The following is a 17,188-nucleotide window of genomic DNA, read 5'->3' on the forward strand; positions in this document are numbered from 1 at the left end:
GCGCGTACTTAGTCACTCAGTCCTGTCCAATTCTTTGTGACTTCGTGGACTATAGTCGACCAGACTCCTCTGTCCATGAGATTTCCCAGGCAAGAACGCTGTAGTGGTTTGCCATTTTTTTTTCCAGGGAATCTTCCTGACCTAGTGATTGAACCCACATCTGCTGCGTTGGTAGGTGGATTCTTTACCACTGAGTCACCTGGGAAGCCCTATGTGGCATGGTACATTTAAATCATTGCAAATAAACTGATTCAAATTCATCGTGAACTTAAAAATCATAATATAACCTCAAAAGAACCTACGTTTGATCCACACAGATACAGTGGTTGTGCATCTGGCTGTTTATCTCTCTGAAATTCTTGAGAAAATGGTAATACTGTTCAAACAAATCACTTGGTGATATTCATATCTTATTCTTCTTCCTGCGTCTGTGGTGCTATATTTTAGGTCGACCCAAGTATTTGTTTCTGCATTTGTGGTGCTATTTTGGGGGGTGCCCAAGTATTTGCCTGGGCAAAAACCCCACCAGGGCTTCCCTGGTGGCTCAGAGGTTAAAGCGGCTGCCTGGAATGCGGGAGACCCGGGTTCGATCCCTGGATTGGAAAGATCCCCTGGAGAAGGAAATGGCAACCCACTCCAGTACTCTTGCCTGGAGAATCCCATGGAAGGAGGAGCCTGGTAGGCTACAGTCCATTGGGTCACAAAGAGTCGGACATGATTGAGCGACTTCACTTCACTTCACTTCTTCAAGTATTTGCTGGGAAAGATTGAAGGCAGGAGGAGAAGGGGACAACAGAGGATGAAATGGTTGGATGGTATCACTGACTCAATGGACATGAGTTTAAATCAACTCCGGGAGTTGGTGATGGGCAGGGAGGCCTGGTGTGCTGCAGTCCATAGGGTCGCAAAGAGTCAGACACAACTGAGTGATGGAGTTAGATATTTCTACCTAGACTGATGAACTGGCCAGTTCTGGGGTCCTGTTGCTACGGTGAGGTTACTGCTCTCTCCAAAGTCCTCAAATGAAGCATCAGGAATGGTTCTCAGTCCTCCTTATCTTTTCATCTGCCAGTCCTTTTCCATTTATACTATTTTTCACATCACAAAGCAGAGTATAGGACTCAGAGCAGATAATCCATAAATAAGTGTTGACGATTGTTGATGTGTTATCAATTTTTGACATTTAATTTAATGACTTTTAAATGTTAATTGGTATTTTTCTTTTGCTCATTTTCTGCCAAAAAAACCTACGTAATTCCCCAGTTCTCACAATTAATATTTTATTACTAAAGGTAAAAGAATAAATTCACTTTTATTTATTTCTTATTTCCTCTCACTGTTGATGGGTCTACTTGAAAAAAAAAAGCTCAGTGTTAGCATACACTACAGAGTTTACAAATCACTTTGATATATATCATCTATTTGCATCTTCAGCTCTTGTCTTTGAGTTCTCGACAAACAGTTCTCTTTTGTCATATTTCATATCATTTTTAAAATTCTTTTTTTCTGCCCTCATTTAATTTCTGTTGATGATAAATACTAGACTAATGTCTTACAGATTTCACTCCCTTCTTCATTAGCTCCACAGATTTTTCTTGGCCTCAAGAAAGGTGTGGAAGCTTTTTGAAAGATGCATTTTTAAAGATGCAGATTTCTACTCTTATACATTGGAAATCGTGAATTTAATATCCATTTACATTTGCCCTGTAAGTGCAATATTGAATTTCTCTAATGCTTTAAAAGTGAATTGGTCTATAAGCAAACTCTTCACTATACTGAATTTTAGTACAGCATTTTCTACTAACTGTAAGTTTTTCTTTTGCAAGAGTATTTGTGTCCTTTTTGTATTCTCAACTATGAGTTGATCTTGCCTTTATTGTAACCTGATAAACATTTGTATTTTTAGTATCCCTTGGTACTAATAGAAGACCCACTCTGGTGCATTCCCTACTATCATTTAATCCTTGTCATTATCATTCCTACAGACTTTCCTGTTTCACCACACTTCTTTCCTGCCTCTGTATTTGCTCATTTGTGTGGTTTGGTCCCATTTTTTGAGTTTTAATCAAGTTGTTTCCCTCTAATTCTTGGTGGCACTGAGCGCTAAATCTCCGCCTGCCCCCAGTATTCCCCTTCCATTGTTTTTCCTTCTTTTACAGATTCTGAGAAAAATGTTCCCTTCTGTTTTCAATTTCCCCACTTAACCAATAACCTCTTAATTAGCTGCACAGATTTTTCTTGGCCTTCCAGAAGGTATGGAAGCTTTGTGAAAGATGTATTTTAAAATGTATTCTAATTTGTTTCGTTTTTTCTTATGTCACTTCTTATTTAGTCACGTTATAGTTAATACCTGTGAAAGTCCACACTGGCCACATTTGATGAAGAATTTTTGCTTACAAGGAGGGCCATGAAGATGTATTCTCTTTGGCTCTTGCATCATTTACATGACGTGGGCATGCTGCTTTATCCCACTCCGAAGTTACAGACTTGGTGTAGCCTGATGCTTGGTTCATTTTAAATAGATATTCTACTTAATAGCAAGGTTGAGAAACTCCTGCCAAGTCTAATAGGCATACATGCTTTCAGGTAAATAGAGCTCATAACTTCACAGCCCAGAATAGCAGGGGTTGAGTCAACTAAATTTTTTATTATAGTCATTTAGAAATTCATTTAAATATTGCTCATCAGCATCCATTGATCTCCACATTCTTCATACAGCCTGCAAGGCTAGTATATATACAGCCCTAATGTGTTAGAATCTATCAGATTGTTTATGCAAAACTTCTTGTACAGTGTGTTGATTTCATTTTATGATTTGTTTTAGGCTGTAGCAGTACTGGAGTAAATTCCATTTCAAGTTAGACTGATGTGTCTTGTTTAGTTCTAGTTACTTGGGGTTGATTGGTGTAATGAATTTCTCCTTTATTGATCCACAAGTTAATTCTTTCAAAGCCAATAAGTTTATATGCATAATAATACAAATACACATTTCTGTTGTTTCTGGCTCAATACTTTCTTGCAGAAAGAAGTGGTTTTGCTTCTTACTGAATGAAAATCATTGCTTAGAACTAGGAATATGGTAAATGTTCATCTGCACTGAGTGAATGAAGTTAAAAATATTAGGCTTCAGCTTCATTTGGCATATTCACATTTTATGATTCAGATATGAATTTTGGGATGCATGATGTCTTTTGTTACTCAAAAATGTTATATTTTCTATGACTTACCATATAAAAGGTTGTGAGAAATTTTACGAGGCGTCTGTGACTACTTGGCATGTGTGTAATTAATGTAGTGTTCTTGTCCACCCAGAATAGAAGATTCATCCTGTTAAACCCTCGTGGCTCGTCATAAACGTCAGTGTTTCAAAGAAGCATCTATCAAAGAAAGTAGGAACACCTGTTAGAACTTATAGATGTTGCTGATTTTAAATAGTATTATTAAAATACAATGTATATGGAAAATACATGTTTTTTTTGTGTGTGGTCTCTTTAAGAACAGACCTTTAACCCCTTTGTAACAGCACTGAGATTGAAGTGAAACATGACAAATTTAGAACATTTATGATCCGGAGACACTGGTTTTGTTGTGACTGGCACTCTCTGCCCTTGTACTGGGGTGAGTGCTGAAGATGGCAGGACACACTATGAGAAAATGCTCCCTTCTGGTTTCAGTTTTCCTACTTAGCCACACCTTCTTCATTGGTGTTCTCAATGCTCAAGCCCGTGGCCCCCTGTATGGAATTATGCAGACAAGCCAGAAACACCTGCTTTGGTGTTACTTGGGTTATCATGTTGTATTGCACACGACATTTCCATGTCTCTACATCTCAAGAAACTATACCATTTTCAGAGACGTTCCTGGAGAGGATGGGTGTAATGTTTTTTTTTCCCACCAGTTATCTCTGAACTTGACATGGTGTCTGGTATCTTACAAGCACTAAGTAAAATTCCTAAATGAAGTCTTGTTATAAAGTTCCTGCCATAAGTGAGGAAGAATGAGAAAACCTTTATCAAGGGATATAAAGGTCTGCCATTGAACATAATCTGGTTGCTGAAATGGTAAATATGCAAAGAAGGCACGAGGCTCTGGATGAGTCGTGCCAAATGCACATATCCCCTGAGGATTAGTTGGAAAAAGACTTTCCTTTAGACTGAAAAGGATTTGCCGTGGAGAAAGAACTCGAGTGGATTGTTCAAGAATATTTTGTATCCACCTTTAGCCCAGGGTGGACTAAACACAGGGATTTTGTGATCATTTGTTTTTGTATTCCGGTACAAAGTAGGTGTTTTAAGAACCTCTGTTGAAGGCCTGTTAGACAAAGGTGGCAGGAAGTATGTTAGAGATCAGAGCATGAGGTGTCCAGAGTTATGAAATCACGTGGCCTATTGAAGCAAGGAAGGGTTACTGGAACTTCTTAGCTGTAGCATGAGACTCTTGTGGCTTGAAGAGCCATGGAATAAACATGGAATGCAGATTCTACTCATGACAGCAAGCCATGGCTGAATTCATGACTGAATTTTTGTGTCCTCCCTGAAATTTGTATGTTGAAATCATAACCCCCAATATGATGGCATTAGGAAGTAGGGCTTGGGGAGCCAAATTAGGTCGTGAGGGTTGAGGCTTTATGATTGGGATGAGTCTCCTTATAAGAAGAACCAGGAGAGACCTCCCCTGCTTCTTCACCATACCCAGTCTCTTTGTCTGTCAGCACCTTAATACTGAACTTTCCAGTCTCCAGAACTTTGAGAAATAAATGTTTCTTGTTCAAGCTGCCGAGTTGATGGTGTTTTTGCCATGGCAGCCCAAACTAAAACAGTATGTCAGAATGCCTAATTAGGTGCTTCGTGTGAAAAGTTCTTAATTAAAATGTTTTTAAAAATGCAAGATGAAAGTGGAAAAGGGATATGGAAGCCATCACTGCATTTGATCCTAGGATAAAGAGCTAAGTGATACGTAAACATTGTTCTTCATGCTTCTTCTGGGGACCACTCAAGCCGTGCATCAGCACCATCCAAAGCAGTTCCTGTGTCTTGTAAGAAGAGAGCCCGTGGTGTTTGCTAGACATTGCTATGACTGCAAATCCCTGGCCCTGATTTGTCACGAGACCACATTTTTTTCCCCTTGGCTATAGATAAACAGACATCCAGGGTTCACAACCAACAGGAGCTTGGCAGCTTGCTCCTATGGCTCTGGAGGTCCCTAATGGGGATGTACATGTTTGATAGAATGATGGTCTTCTCTTCAAATTTTTAATGCATGTATGTAGAATCTAGACAACTGGTATACTGATGAACCTGTTTGCAGAAAAGGAATGGAGACACAGATGTAGAGATAGGCTTGTGGACACTGAGAGGGAAGGAGAGGGTGGGATGGATTGAAAGAGTAGCATTGATATATATATATATAGATAGATAGATAAATATAGATATAGGAATAGATCTATAGATATGTACATACTACCGTGTGTAAAATAGATGGGTAGTGGGATGCTCTGTGATGATCTAAAGGGATCGGATCCAGATGGGGTGGGAGGGAGACTCAAGAGGCAGGGGCTACATGTATAAATATAACTGATTCATGTTGTTGAACAGCGGAAGCTAATACTACATTGTAAAACAATTGTACTACAGTAAAGGATTCTGATACATGTAGTAACTCTCGGACTTCACTTGTGGAGTTTCTGTGACTCTCATAGGAAGGGATTTAAGACATTTTCTCATTATCAGATCCTTCCAGTTATATCATTTGGTGATGGGGGAAAGCTACACTACAGAGAATTAATATTAATAAAATATTTTTTGAAAAGCATTTCTTACTAAAGGCTTGTGCTCAGGCAAATCCATCAGATTTGAACAGCAGGACTTGTTACTCCAAAGTTTGTTACTTTATTCATATAGATGCAGGTGAGTTTTGCATATAGGTACTTCTTACCTGATTATTACATGTTGCTGCTGCTAAGTCGCTTCAGTTGTGTCCGACTCTGTGCGACCCCATAGACGGCAGCCCACCAGGCTCCCCCGTCCCTGGGATTCTCCAGGCAAGAGCACTGGAGTGGGTTGCCATTTCCTTCTCCAATGCCTGAAAGTGAAAAGTGAAAGTGAAGTCGTTCAGTTGTGTCCGACTCTTCGCAACCCCGTGGACTGCAGCGTACCAGGCTCCTCCATCCATGGGAACACTGGAGTGGGTGCCATTGCCTTCTCCAGTTATTACATGTTAATAAAACCTAAAAAGTGCTAGTGCTTAGGTCTTATTTACTGTGAGGAACAGATTTGCAAATGTTAAAGTATTCAGAAGAATGCTGGAAATCAAAATTAATTGCACACTGAAATGAGCATCTAGATGCCAGGTTTGGCATGAACAAATGTTTGTTCCTAATAAAAAGTAGATCTTTGTAGAGGCATTTAGAAGATGTCACTCTATGATCAGCCAGTTGCAGTTGAAAGTTTTGCCTCCAGTTTTGGGCTTTTCATTAAACTTGGTTCCTTTCGGCTATTAGGTTTATGTTTGAAATATTGCTATCTCTGTATTTATTTGGTTTATGTTTGATCTTGAAACACAGTAAGAAATGCATCACTAGGATGTTAAAAGTACATATATTAGTGAGTAGAAGATGGAATGAGGATGCTTGTGGATATTTATATCTGTTGACAAAAGCCACATGATGTAAATTTATATTGTGTTCAAGAGAAAACCATCATTAGGCCTGATTAGAATTTACATGAAAATGAGAGAGAGAGAGAGAGAAGGAGTAAACTGTTGGCTGGAACAAAGCATTATCTTTATCTTTGAAGGAACATATTCCAGTGCTTTATTTTTGCTATTCGCATTTCACCAGGATGTATTCTTGAGTGACAGATGAGTATTTGACAAAGCAATTCTCGTCTTAGGCAGAATGATCTAGCACCACATTGTGAAGACGATGGTAGTTAATGTTTTATTTTTAAAGTATATATTATATTATTAAAAACCTAATAGCTTCTCTGTCCTGTGTTGTCTTGGGCATGCTGACAACAAAAGGATAAATACAGTGCATACCAGGGTTCCTCTGGTAATACCGAGAACATGACGCATGTCATCCTATGATAAATTGGCTCTTTGTCTGTTCAATTTCAAAGCTAAAGCTCTGGAGGCAGAAGTGTTAGGAAGCAGGCATAATTCTGGCGTACAGAGGCCTCAGATGCACAAAATTAGTGTGCATGGAACAGATAACAGAGAAAGAGATCCACAGTGAGAGGAAGTTTGCACAGGTTTGTGGACTTCCTGGGGTTTAGGTAGTATTGGCAGATGTTAGGTGGGGAAAAAACATCTGTAAGCATGATAATGAGCATTCCCAGAATCTGAAGTGACAACTGTATCCAGCACAAACGCTGTCTTGTGGCCCTATTTGCATACCAATTAAATTTTAAAATAAAGAAACAAATATTGGGTTACTGAATTTGCTTGACAAATAATCTGCAGGGCTTACTCAATACAACTGGGTCAGGCATGTTGGCTGTTTGACAGATGTTGTATCTGTGAAAGATTTAAGCAAAAAATGTACCCAGATTGTTACCACCCACAGTTTTATAAGTAGGAATCTGAAATAGGTTAGAGATGGTTTGATACCCTGAGGCAGCCACAATGGAGTGCTTTTTCTCTGTGCTCTGCTAATGCATTCAGTAGATAATATTTAACACTTAGTTGTCAAAGTAGGAAGTTTAAAAATAAATTGTTGTAAATCTAACATTGCATTTCTCGATATCTAGTATTTTAGATTTGAATTGTACATTATACATTAAGAATCTGATTTCTTAAAGAGATAATTCCAATCTTCACAGTCATCAGAACCTGAGGGTAGGATTATATGCAATGAGGTTGTCAAGACTCTTCTCCAGAAACTTGAAAAGCTGGAAAACAAATACATCTACTCCCCCGTTTGGAGTATTCTCAAATATATTTCACAATTTCTGGATTTTGAGATACAAAACGTGTTTAAGAACAGACCTTTTGAAGGGATAGCTTTACTGTCTACTGGATGTGACATATTAGAACAATAAAATTTAAATATAGAGTGCAGTACAATAAACAGAATATTTGCTAGGTACCAGGTACTATGTTAAATCCTGATAGTGTCAACATGAATAAGGCATGGGCTAGGGTCTTAAACACTTTATTACCTTGCTTGGAAGATGGACACAATTAGATTATTTCTTTATAATCGATACACTCAAGAGAAAAAGTAACACACCATAAATCTTACTTCTAGGAGTTTATATGTGAAGTTAGATACCAATTCATCATTACTTTATACAATGAACATTTTTCTGAAATGTGTGCAAATCAAACAGGTAAACTGAGTCATATTTCTCTTGATAAAGTCTTCAGAAGCACATTTTATTGCTATTTGCATGTTCTTTCATTTCGTTTATTTTCAGAAGGGATCGCATTGTCCTGTTCAAGTTCTTTCTATTTCTCTTCCTCCTAGTTTTCTTGTCAAGTAGTTAATGATTTAAACCCTGAAATGCACTAAAAGCATTTGCTATTTGAAGGACACCTGGGGTGAATCATCATTTAAACTGAAAATTCCTTTGTTTGCGTGAAAGATATTTTTTTCTATTTTGCAAAAATAACTGTAATATTTTCCAGTAGGGTATTCAAATAGCAAAAACTAACTTTTGTGGATATTTTCTTATCACTGTACATTCATGGGTTCAACCAACAGTTGTTGAGATGCTATCAAGTGCTGTGACAGCTGAACTGTATGAAGCTTTTTCTTCTTGAGATAGTTTATATATAGTCTGGCTTCCCTTGTAGCTCAGTTGGTAAAGAATCTGCCTGCAGTGCAGGACACCCGGGTTCAATTCCTGGGTTGGGAAGATCTCCTGGAAAAGGAAAGAGCAACCTGCTCCAGTATTCTTGCCTGGAGAATCCCATGGACAGAAGAACCCGGAGGGCTATGGTCCATAGGGTCACAAGAGTCAGACACAACTTAGCGACTAAACCACCACCGTACTCCAGTGGCAGATATAAATCAATGGGCGGAACACTGGAAGGAAGAGGAGGCAATGTCATAATAGTGGTATATTTGAGATGCTTTGTCAGTTAAAAGAGCCAGAGAACAGCAAGGGATAGAGGTGGGAGGAGAGCACAGTGAGATAGGCTTCCCAGAGAGGGTGACCCCTGACCGGCTTCTTGAGGAGCTCCTAGGTGAAAGCAGATGGAGGCATCACAGGCAGAGAATAACTTCTGCAACAGTGTGGCAAGTTGAGAGCATGGTGTAACAAGGGGAATTTCCAGAGGTCTTTTTGATTTACATTCTAGATTAAAGGGCACAAATGAAGTTATAGCAGGAGAAGAGGCTGGAAAGAGGAGACATTAAATGGCATTGGATGCTACATTAAGTAAGGAAGATCACTATCCTAAAGAGATCCACGGGTCCCTTCAGTATTTAAATAATGGAATAATACCATCTCATTTACATTTTACTTTCTTCTATTTTTTTGCAAACTGAATTTTTTTTTAGACCATAAAATAGAATTTATTTCATAAAAATTAATTTTGTTACAATAGGAATGCCAAATGTTATTTACAGGTTGTTGTTTATGGAATAAATAGAGGTGGGATTGGGGCCATTCCTATAGCCCTGCATCCCCAGTCATATAAGCATGCCCACAGCCCAGCTGGGTGGTCCAGCTCTTTGCCCCAGGAGAGTTGCTCCCTGCATCCAAGCTCTTGGTCATCTCTCCTCAGAGGGCCTGCTAAGGACCCTGGGTCTGCTTCTCGGTTGCTGGGAAGGGGACTGGGGGCTCTGGATCATCCATGGAATGGGGAAGGTCCCTCTGGAGCCCAGCGCACTGGAAGAGAAGGCAGGGAGAGAGGGCACATAGGAAATAGATCGACTGACCCTGTGAACTCAGAACAGGGGACATTTTATTTAGAAAGAGTGCTCTGACAACAATTAATGGGTCTAGATGTTCTGGAACAAACAATATAAGGAAAGAAAAAAAAATAAAGATGATTTGAAAAAAAAAAAATCCTTAATGCTGCCATGCATTTCAAACCAAACATTGCCAAAAAGCCTAATTAGATTTGAGGAGAAGGAAATGGCCACCCACTCCAGTATTCTTGCCTGGAGAATTCCATGGACAGAGGAGCCTGACGGGCTGCCGTCCAGGGGGTCTCAAAGAGTCGGGTACAACTGCGTGACTAAGCAAGCAAGCAATCGTGTTTGAACCACATTATTTTTACCCGGTAGATGAGACTGGAACGGTTCCTTGTTTCCACTTAGCCTCCCTGGTCCAACCACGTGTCCCTAGGGCTGAGTCCCACTGGACATTTCAGCTCGGATTGGACAGAGGCTTCTGCCGACCCGCCCAGCCCCTGGGCAACCAGCCCTCCTCCTGCCTGCTCTCTGTGGAAATGCTCTCAGAGGGCAGACGCTTTCTTCTCCCTTTTTGCAGCTGATGTTGCCATTGCCAGAACACCATGGACAGAGTCCCAAGTTCTTTCAACAAAGCAGACTCGCATGCGATGTGACAGGTCTATAGAGCTGCTTATCAACTGGGAAGAGGCAAGGGGGTTGGCACTTCCAGGAATATGACAGAAAGAAAAAGAAGAGCAAAAAGCTGCTATCACACCTGCCACAGAGGGCAATAAGAGGTGTGAGATGGCAGGGTGGAGAGCTAGTGAGGGAGCGGAGTGCGTGGTGAACAAATGGCATATCTAGGGTAGCAAATGTATGTTAGAAACATTTTTTTTTTTTAGGTCAAATTATCCTTTTGAAAGAAGAGGGTCATTCTGTCACATGATTATCATAATGCCGTAGGTCATCATTGGCACTAAGGACCTGTGAATTGCTTCCAATTCTCCAGTCTACAAAAATAGAAGACCTCATATATATAGATTATCTAAAGCGTTAGTCACTAGTCGTGCTCGACTCTGAAGCCCCATGGACTGCAGTCCACTAGGCTTCATGGGATTTTCCAGGCAAGGGCACTGGAGTGGGTTGCCATTTCCTTCTCCAGGGGATCTTCCCGACCCAGGGATTGAACCCCGGTCTCCTGCACTGCAGGCAGATTTTCTACCAACTGAGCTATGAGGAAAGCCTATAGATTATCTAAGAAGGACCAAATAATTCTGGAAATTTTAGGACATTTTCTGAATGCTGTGGATGAATATCCCGCTGTAGATCTCAGCTATATAGGATTAGAATAACAATGAATTTAGCTCTGGAAATCCAGTGGGTCATGTAAGTCATAGAACAGAAACTTTGGTGAAAAGTCAGTCAGTCTCATTGAAGAAAGTTTTATTTACGGTTAAATCTTGTTATAGATGCTGGAGTCATTGAGAGTGAAGTCACTAAATTCTTACCCTTAGTGAGTGTACGGAACCATTGATGGTTAATTGAAATTCTATATGATAAGAGCTGTTTTAGAGTAATTAGTGGGATCATGGGTAGATTTGGGTGTGAGGAGGCTGGGATGACATCATCACAGCTGAGAATCGTCAATGATATCTTTCTAGAGAAGGCAGAGCAGCAGTGTCTATGAGAGGGGAGCTGAGGTGCATTCTATAAGAGGCAGTAGGCATGAAACTGCACAGTATGTGTGGGAGACTTTGGGGTGCTTGATTTGGCTGAAGCCTGAACTGGGAGGACAGGCATATAAGAGTTAAAGCCAGAGACATGGGCTGGACCTGGAGTTTGGGAAACATACTCCTGCTAAGGAGGCATTGAAAGTTTGGGTGTGGGAATCACTGATGGATTGTAATCAGGGGAGACTAGTGGCACGTTTTATAAAATCTCTCTGATGGCTTTATCAAAGATGGGTTTGGGGAAAGGGTGTGGGGAGGGGAGATACTTGGTCTGGAGTAGTGGCAATAGTGATGTAAGATACAGATGAGAAATATTTTAGCATTTAAATGGGCAGTAGATGACTGACATGGACACTCAGGGTTGTTGGGAGAAAGGGGAACCAGTTTTAGTGAGAAGGTAATTACTTCCATTTGAGACATGTTGACTCAAAGAAAAAAAGGCTTTTTTTAACTTTGATTTTTGAGCAGCACTGTCAGTCTGTGAGGTACAGTGGCATCAGGAAGGGGCACAGATCTTATAAACAAGAGCCCAGTATAAAGAAAGAAAGTAGCACAAAACTCAGAAAAGGTGCAAGTCAGCACAGGTCAAATGGCTGAGTCTCACTGTTATAGAGATGGTTGCGTTGTGAATTTCTGTGTTTGTATGTGAATGTGATTTAGAGTGGCAGAATTTTTGAACTAACTAAGGGCAGGCCATGATGAGAAGGTCTGAAATGGTCTGAAATTTTGTGTGACTAGAAATCATCTCCTAATTTTCTCTCAGCAAAACTGATGATCCTGTTCATGTTGTCAGAAGTTTAGTCAGTAGTAACTAGAATGTCTAAGTTCCTTTCCACTGTAACTGACCACATGATCAATTTGTTTAGAAAACAAATTTTATAGTTCTACCTTAGCTTCTTTTTTCTTTTCATGGCACCCTTCTGATGCATCTCTCTTTTGTAGTTTTTCCCTTTATTTATGGAATTTTACTAATTTGGATAGTGTGCCTATTTATATTAGTCCTATTCTATTTATTGATTTTCTTCTCATCAACAAAGCAGGGCACATACTGTCTTGTCCTACTTCTGCGAGTATTAAGTTCTCATTCTTTCCTTGGACCCTTCACTCTAATTTCCCTCTTGTAACCTGTGCATCGATCAGAAGAAAAATTGTCTTTTTGAACATCCTGTGATTTTTCAGCAACTAAAAAGTGAAATACACAGATCTTTTGTGGTAACTATTTATTCATGTAAGCTTAGCAATAAAAATTCATTTTCATCGGGAACATATTTTGCTAAAAAGTGTTTTTAGAAAGGATATGTATCCTTTCCTGAAGTTGTTATGCCAAAATCCTCAGCATATTTGCCGCCCATGTTTGGATACAAGATTTTCCAAAACAAAAATATTACCAAAATTTTGCTCTGTTAACTAAGCAGGCAGAAGTCTGTATGTCCTAGGGACAGTCCAGGCTGGGTAAACATATTTTGGGCCCAAGAGAGCTTGTGGCCACTGGAAGACTAATCTGTATCAGGCTCTTCTGAATCTGTTCTCTAAGAGCTGGCATTTCTTAACAATACAAGTTACTTCTGGTTTAATTTCCATCTCAATAAATGTTTTAAAGTTTTTACAGATATACTTAATTTTTTACTATTTGTCTACATCTGCGTTATAAAAGTAATTGACACTCATAATGATGACCCCAAAGTCATACGAAATGTTGAATCAAAGCAATATCACATTTGTTCTATAGCTTCTGAGGCTATAAAGTGGATTTTCATAAACAACGTGGAGTGAAATTGAAAGGTTTCTTTAACCTAAAGCTTATGTCTAGTTCAGGCAGAATATCTCATATTTGACCTCTTTGGTTAACTCTGGTTTTGGTCTACAGCCTTGCTGAGAGCACAACCTTATGGTAGATGGACAGAGGGGATTATCTAGATTTATGGAGTACACATGATACTGAAATATTTAATATGCAAATGGGTGAAATCCTTTGCACTTCAATGTATTGAATGTGTTCAAGTCTACTTGGCATAAGGAAGCCAAGTAGGAAATTATGTGTTTAAGGATGGCAAACTACCCAGTCACCTGGAACATCACATCACTTCCCTATGCAGAAGAGAAATTGAAAATGCCCTGAATAAAGGCAAGCAGAACGGTAATGTGCCAACCCAACCTATCAAAGAAAGAAATGGAGAAAATGTGGGGTTGTCAAATTTTATATGAAGACAATAATACATATACTTTTTTTAAAATACAGAAAGAGATAATTCTAGCTGCTTGAAGAAACAAAGGGGCAAGTTGGAATGCAGTGACAGCTTTATAATGCAATAATAGAATGCATGTCTTTGGAGTGGAGTGGAACAACTGGAAAGTAAGGGTCAACATCACTAATTGTGATGAGTTAATCAGATCAGGGTCTTGACAAAAGCCTATTGGAGTTTGAAATGTTCTGCTGAGAAGCCCAGAAACTCCCATATTTCTCAAAGAGGCTTACTTAGCTGAGGTGCGAGAAGATAACTTCCTATTAGCTGGTCTTTCACAAGGTGAAGGTGTGTGCCTCTAGAGGGAAGCTTTTTTTTTTTTCCCTATTGATGTATAGTTGATGTATAATGTGTTCATTTCTGCTGTACAGCAAAGTGATTCAGTTACACATATAAAAACAATGTTTTAAAAATTCTTTTCCATTGCGGTTTATCACAAGATAATGAAGATGGTTCCTTGTGCTGTTCAGTAGGAACTTGCTGTTTATCTATACTAGGTATAATAATTTGCATCTGCTAACCCCAAATTCCCACTCCATCCCTCCAACAAACCCCTCCGTCTTTGCAACCACAAGTCTGTTGTCTATGTCCGTGAGTCAGCTTCTGAGATAGGTTCATTTGGGCCATATTGTTGATTTCACGTATAAGTGGTATCTGATATTTGTCTCTTTCTAACAATGTCACTTAGTATGGTGATCTCCAGGTCTATCCATTTTGCTGCAGATGGCATCGTTTCACTCTTTTTATGACTGAGTAGCATTCCATTGTTGGAGAAGGCAATGGCACCCCACTCCAGTCCTCTTGTCTGGAAAATCCCATGGACGGAGGAGCCCGGTAGGCTGCAGTCCATGGGGTCGCTAAGAGTCGGACACAACTGAGCAACTTCACTTTGACTTTTCACTTTCATGCATTGGAGAAAGAAATGGCAACCCACTCCAGTGTTCTTGCTTGGAGAATCCCAGGGATGGCGGAGCCTGGTGGGCTGCCATCTATGGGGTCGCACAGAGTCGGACACGACTGAAGTGACTCAGCAGCAGTAGCAGCAGCATTCCATTGTATATATGGATCACATCTTCTTTATCCAGTCATCTGTTGTTGGACGTTTTGGTTGTTTCCATGTCTTGACTATTGTGGATAGTGCTGCTGTGAACATTTGGGTGCATATATCTTTTTCAGTTGTAGTTTTGTCCAGATATATATCCCAGGAGTGAGATTGCTGGATCATATGACAATGATATTTTTTGAGGAGCCTTCATGTTTTCTGTAGTGGCTCTACCAACTTGCGTTCCCACCCACAGTGTAGGAAGGCTCTAGAGGGAAGCTCTCGTCTTGGTAGTGAGAGCCCAACCAGAAGTCCGGTTGTTGACGTGATACCTACGTATGCCATACCATCTAGACTTTCTCAGAAGACCAGCCCGATAGCACCAGCTCCCCATGCTTTCCGACTTCCGTTTTGATTTTCTAGTTTATCACATTTCCATCTATCTGAGTTCTACTTAAGCCAATAAGAAACCTTCAAATAAAATATGTCCTGGGTTCATTTGATTTTGCTGGGATGTTTAGGTTTAATTCCTAGACTCCTCACTATCTTAAAAATGTCCTCCTGCCAGATGTGCCATCCTGCCATCAGCTGTCCTTCTAATGAGTTTACATGTTCTGAAAACAATGAGAGATTTACTTATTGTATGCAAAATTTCTATTACATCTGTAAAAATCCATATTTTTGTATATATTTAAAGTTTTCCTTATCAAGAATTATCAGATGAGCTCTTTGTTCTCTTTGTGTGTATTTTAAGTAGCTTCAGTCATGTTCGACTCTTTGTGACCCTATGGACTATAGCACATTGGGCTCCTCTGTCCATGGGATTCTCCAGGCAAGAAATACTGGAGTGGGTTGCTGGTCCCTCCTCCAGGGGACCTTCCCCACCCAGGGATTGAACTCATGTCTCATGTCTTCTGCATTGGCAAGCAGGTTTTTTTTTTTTTTTTTTTTTAAACCAGTAGCACCATCTGGGAAGCTTGTTTTCTTTAGGTGTCACAAATGAAAGCACTCTGTTTTATATGGGACAATATGAAACCTATAATAAGTATCCTGCAAAAAATGATATATGAACAAATATTTATTGACTAAGGTAGATACTACACATTAGCTACACTGAATTAACAGCTATGAAACCAACAATTTTCTTTCTTTTTCACTTAACAGCTTAATTTTCCTGCCACATAGGTGACAATTTTTATCCATGTTATATTCATTTATGTTAAAGCTCATCATACCTTTGGTAAAATAGGTATTTGTATTGATTATTCCACATCAATTTAGTATGGGGTACAATGTGGTATTTCAATCTGTATATTCAAGTGTTCTTTTATTTTGAAATGATTTTCCTGATTTGTACATTTAAACTTTTGATCCACTATTTTATTTCCCATCTCTGGTGTTACCAGTGTGTATAGTCAGAATCTCCTCCCCCACCTTTTTCTAAGCTACATTAGATCTTTGTTTCAGCGTTTGGGCTCCTGTTGCAGTGCACAGGCTTTCTCTCTAGTTGCAGTGTGTGGGCTTCTCTCGTATCGGCACCCAGACTCTAGAACATACGTATCAATAGCTGTGACGTGCGGGCTTAGTTGCTCCATGGCATATGGGATCTGAGTTCCCCAACCAGGATTCTAATTCATGTCCCTTGCATTGGCATGCAAATTCTTAACTACCAAGGAAGTTCCTCCCTGGTCTTTTTTTTTTAAAGCCAAATTTATTGATATATAATTTACAGCCAGTCAAGATGCAGAATATCATCTCTCACCCAGAACTTCCCACATGCCTCTCTGTAGTCCCAGAAGTCTGCTTTCGTATAACATTTTGCACCAGTGATCCTGTTTTTTGCTAGGTCCATTCTTTGTGGCCTGGGAAAAGGCTTACTTTAAATATTCATGAAATACAAATTAAGCAACAATAAATATCACTTTGCTCTGTTTTACTGGAACATATTAAAAATTTGAGATCCATGATAAACATAGTATAGTTGGCAATGTTTTTATCTTACTTGTGGGAATAAATATCAACATATTTTTGGAGGGAATGATAAAACTTTTAAAATATCTAGTTTATTAAACATCCATTTTTAAAGGAAGTGTTGGAGATATGCATTGGTATTAATATATAAAGCTATTAATCACAGCATTTTTTTATAAAACTCAAAAGCTATTGCCAAATGAACATTCAGCTATATGAAATTTTTTATATTGTATCTGTTTAATGGGGTATCATGTAGCTATTAAAATATATTAATATGTGCTAAGTCGCTTCAGTCATGTCTGATTCTTTGTGACTTTGTGATTCATGGACTGTAACCTGCTAGGCTCCTTTGTCC

The 17,188-nt window shown here is 39.4% G+C and overlaps 1 protein-coding gene across 29 annotated transcripts in view; it reads left to right on the plus strand.

Annotated features, from left to right (window-relative positions):
- The window catches only part of LOC147369959 (uncharacterized), a 650,726-nt gene that overhangs the window by 445,044 nt on the left and 188,494 nt on the right, over nt 1-17,188 (plus strand). For 4 of the 29 annotated variants that reach the window (XR_015168210.1, XR_015168215.1, XR_015168205.1 and 1 more), the window contains one exon: nt 3,313-3,464. The exons of the other annotated variants lie outside the window; for them this stretch is intronic. Coding sequence is in view for 1 of the 4 variants with exons in the window: in XM_086413069.1 (XP_086269195.1) it covers nt 3,313-3,334 (22 nt within the window). In the remaining 3 variants the exon portion in view is untranslated. Of the gene's footprint in view, nt 1-3,312; nt 3,465-17,188 lie in introns of those variants that run through there. 29 annotated transcript variants of the gene reach the window in all.

Source organism: Bos grunniens, chromosome 7 (assembly GCF_055505025.1).
Source record: "Bos grunniens cultivar Pamir isolate PY7600 chromosome 7, Bosgru_T2T1.0, whole genome shotgun sequence".
Classification (NCBI taxonomy): Eukaryota; Metazoa; Chordata; class Mammalia; order Artiodactyla; family Bovidae; genus Bos; species Bos grunniens.